The sequence below is a fragment of the Etheostoma spectabile genome, unplaced genomic scaffold (genome assembly GCF_008692095.1).
Source record: "Etheostoma spectabile isolate EspeVRDwgs_2016 unplaced genomic scaffold, UIUC_Espe_1.0 scaffold314, whole genome shotgun sequence".
Classification (NCBI taxonomy): domain Eukaryota; kingdom Metazoa; phylum Chordata; class Actinopteri; order Perciformes; family Percidae; genus Etheostoma; species Etheostoma spectabile.
Genome location: NW_022605583.1, coordinates 1,476,068 through 1,478,324, shown reverse-complemented (window position 1 = coordinate 1,478,324; position 2,257 = coordinate 1,476,068). Strand labels below are relative to the sequence as shown.

At 42.4% G+C, this 2,257-nt stretch overlaps 1 protein-coding gene across 1 annotated transcript in view; it reads left to right on the top strand.

The window, feature by feature from the left end:
* LOC116686089 (attractin-like) overlaps nucleotides 1-2,257 on the top strand; it is a 124,644-nt gene that overhangs the window by 30,856 nt on the left and 91,531 nt on the right. Inside the window, exon 13 of the mRNA XM_032511021.1 lies at nucleotides 657-718. Coding sequence (XP_032366912.1) covers nucleotides 657-718 — 62 coding nt within the window. The remainder of the gene's footprint in view (nucleotides 1-656; nucleotides 719-2,257) is intronic.

Sequence of the window (2,257 nt, the reverse complement as noted above, 5' to 3'; positions counted from 1 at the left end):
GGGGAGAGGTTTGTAGGCGTAAGTGTGGAGGCGAGGGGGTGAGGAGGTGGTACGGCACTGGCAATGTTACCCCTGGCAACCTTGATTAAGACAGCATATTGTTGGTACAATTGCTCTTGTGATGATTACACAGTGAATATTTCTGCCCACGTGTGCAGAAAGGAGGATTTTTTTTTTTGATTTTTTTTTGTACAGGCTGTGGACAGCTGAGAGACCCGGCTGCAGCTGTGTTGTTGCTTTGACAGGCGTGATGTCTGGAGCACTGATGAGCAGACAGACTGGGAGCCTCCTAGTAGTTGTGAAAGGAGTTGTGAGGAACATAAGGACGAAATCCCTTATCTTTGGACTGTCGTTTAACTTGTGAACCACTAGAAATATTCACATTACAAAATATGCAATTATATGTAAAGTCACAGTCGGACAACATGTCATAAATTTACATATACTATCCACAATACATATGCAATGTCTGCCTTTTGTGAGCAGAGGCTGCATCATCTCGCTGGTTTGTGTGCCTTTTTGTCAGATCTGCAAGGTCGATTCCAGTCTAAAGCCTGCATGTTTATGAGTGTATAATGCTGACTTCTTGTTTTAAAATCTCCCTCATTAAAGCAGATTTTCTGACCCGGTCTGTCCTTTTTCTTTCCCTTTTGCAGATCGCCTTCTCGCAGCACAGTAACTTCATGGATCTGGTGCAGTTCTTTGTCACGTTCTTCAGGTGAGCAGCTCTCCCCTTCCTCCCTCTGTCAACTCACTCACTCCAAAGCACAGATGTGTTGGTGTTAAAGTGGCGACAGTCGCCGTGTGTGTGTGTGTGTGTGTGTGTGTGTGTGTGTGTGTGTGTGTGTGTGCGTGTGTGGTGTGTGTGTGTGTGTGTGTGTGTGTGTGTGTGTGTGTGTGTGTGTGGGTGTGTGTGGTGTGTGTGTGTGTGTGTGTGTGTGTTGAAACCGGCTGATGGATCACCAAGGCTGTGCCTGTTTACTATACCATTACTATGAAGAAGCACTGCAGCTCTCTGGTTTATAGGAGGTGCTTAGCTGTCGGCACTTACAGGCAAATGCGCACGCGGTCGGCTCCTGTTGTCTTATTTTATTCACCCACATAATGCACAGACATGTGATGGCATGGCAGCAAGTAAACGGAATAAACCAGGAAGTCCACTGGCTCTGAAATGTGAACGTGTGTTCCAGTATCCCACCAACCTTTCGGTGCCAAAGCAGAAAGTAGTGTGTCCTTTATGTAGCATGTAGGTTGTGATGGAGTACATCCGATTTAAAAATGCAAACACTAGGACATGTTTTTTTTTTTTTTTTTTATAACTAAAAGCTGCCTGTTTTTTGGGCCACTAGGGAGCGTAGAAACTCCACAACACTCTGAAAGACTGAAACCACTAAAGTTAGGGCTGCACAGTATGACAACATATATCGTCAAAACGATATAAAAATTGCTATTGTATATCTTTATCTATATTGTTTCTATTGCAAAAACCCAGCAGGCCAAACTGTGTTATGGCAATATTGGCGCAATTTAGACAAAGCTTCACATTCTGATCCTTATCTTCATTTTCTAAGAAAGTTCCTAATAAAATAAGAGTATACTCAAGCGAGAAGTTAGGATTTGTGTTAAAACGTATCGCCTGGGAGGGGCACGGGCACAAGGGGACCACTGTTGTTAATAATACACCTAAAAACCTCCTTAAAAAACTGAGTTTGGTTGTATAAAAGCTGTTTAAAAGAGAGCCAGATATTAAAAGCGGGTTAAAAGAACCACAGGACAGGATAAACATAGACAGGAGAATAAAACGTTTAAATAAAAATAAAAACACTTGCCCCTTGTCATATCACTCTTATGTAGATACCTTCAAGTAAAGTGTTACTGAAAAGTACTTTTCATTCACACAGAAGTAAACAAAATTAGGCTTTATGATGTATATAGACTATTAATTTGTTTATTGAACATGCCATAACACGCAACCTTAATATAAGGTTGTCTTGGTGAATGTGTTGGCTGCCAGAGTTGCAGACCTAGAGCAGATTATCACCCTAAACACAATGAGCTGGCAGAGCCTACTGTTGGAACCACATCCAACAGTGATGTCACGCTGTACTGACGCACCCTGGTGTACACTCTCACAACAAACAACAACGATGAGAAGTTAAAACACTGCATTTAAAGGACCCATGGCATAAAAAAACACTTTATGAGGTTTTCTAACATTAATATGAGTTCCCCCAGCCTGCCTATGGTCCCCCAGTGG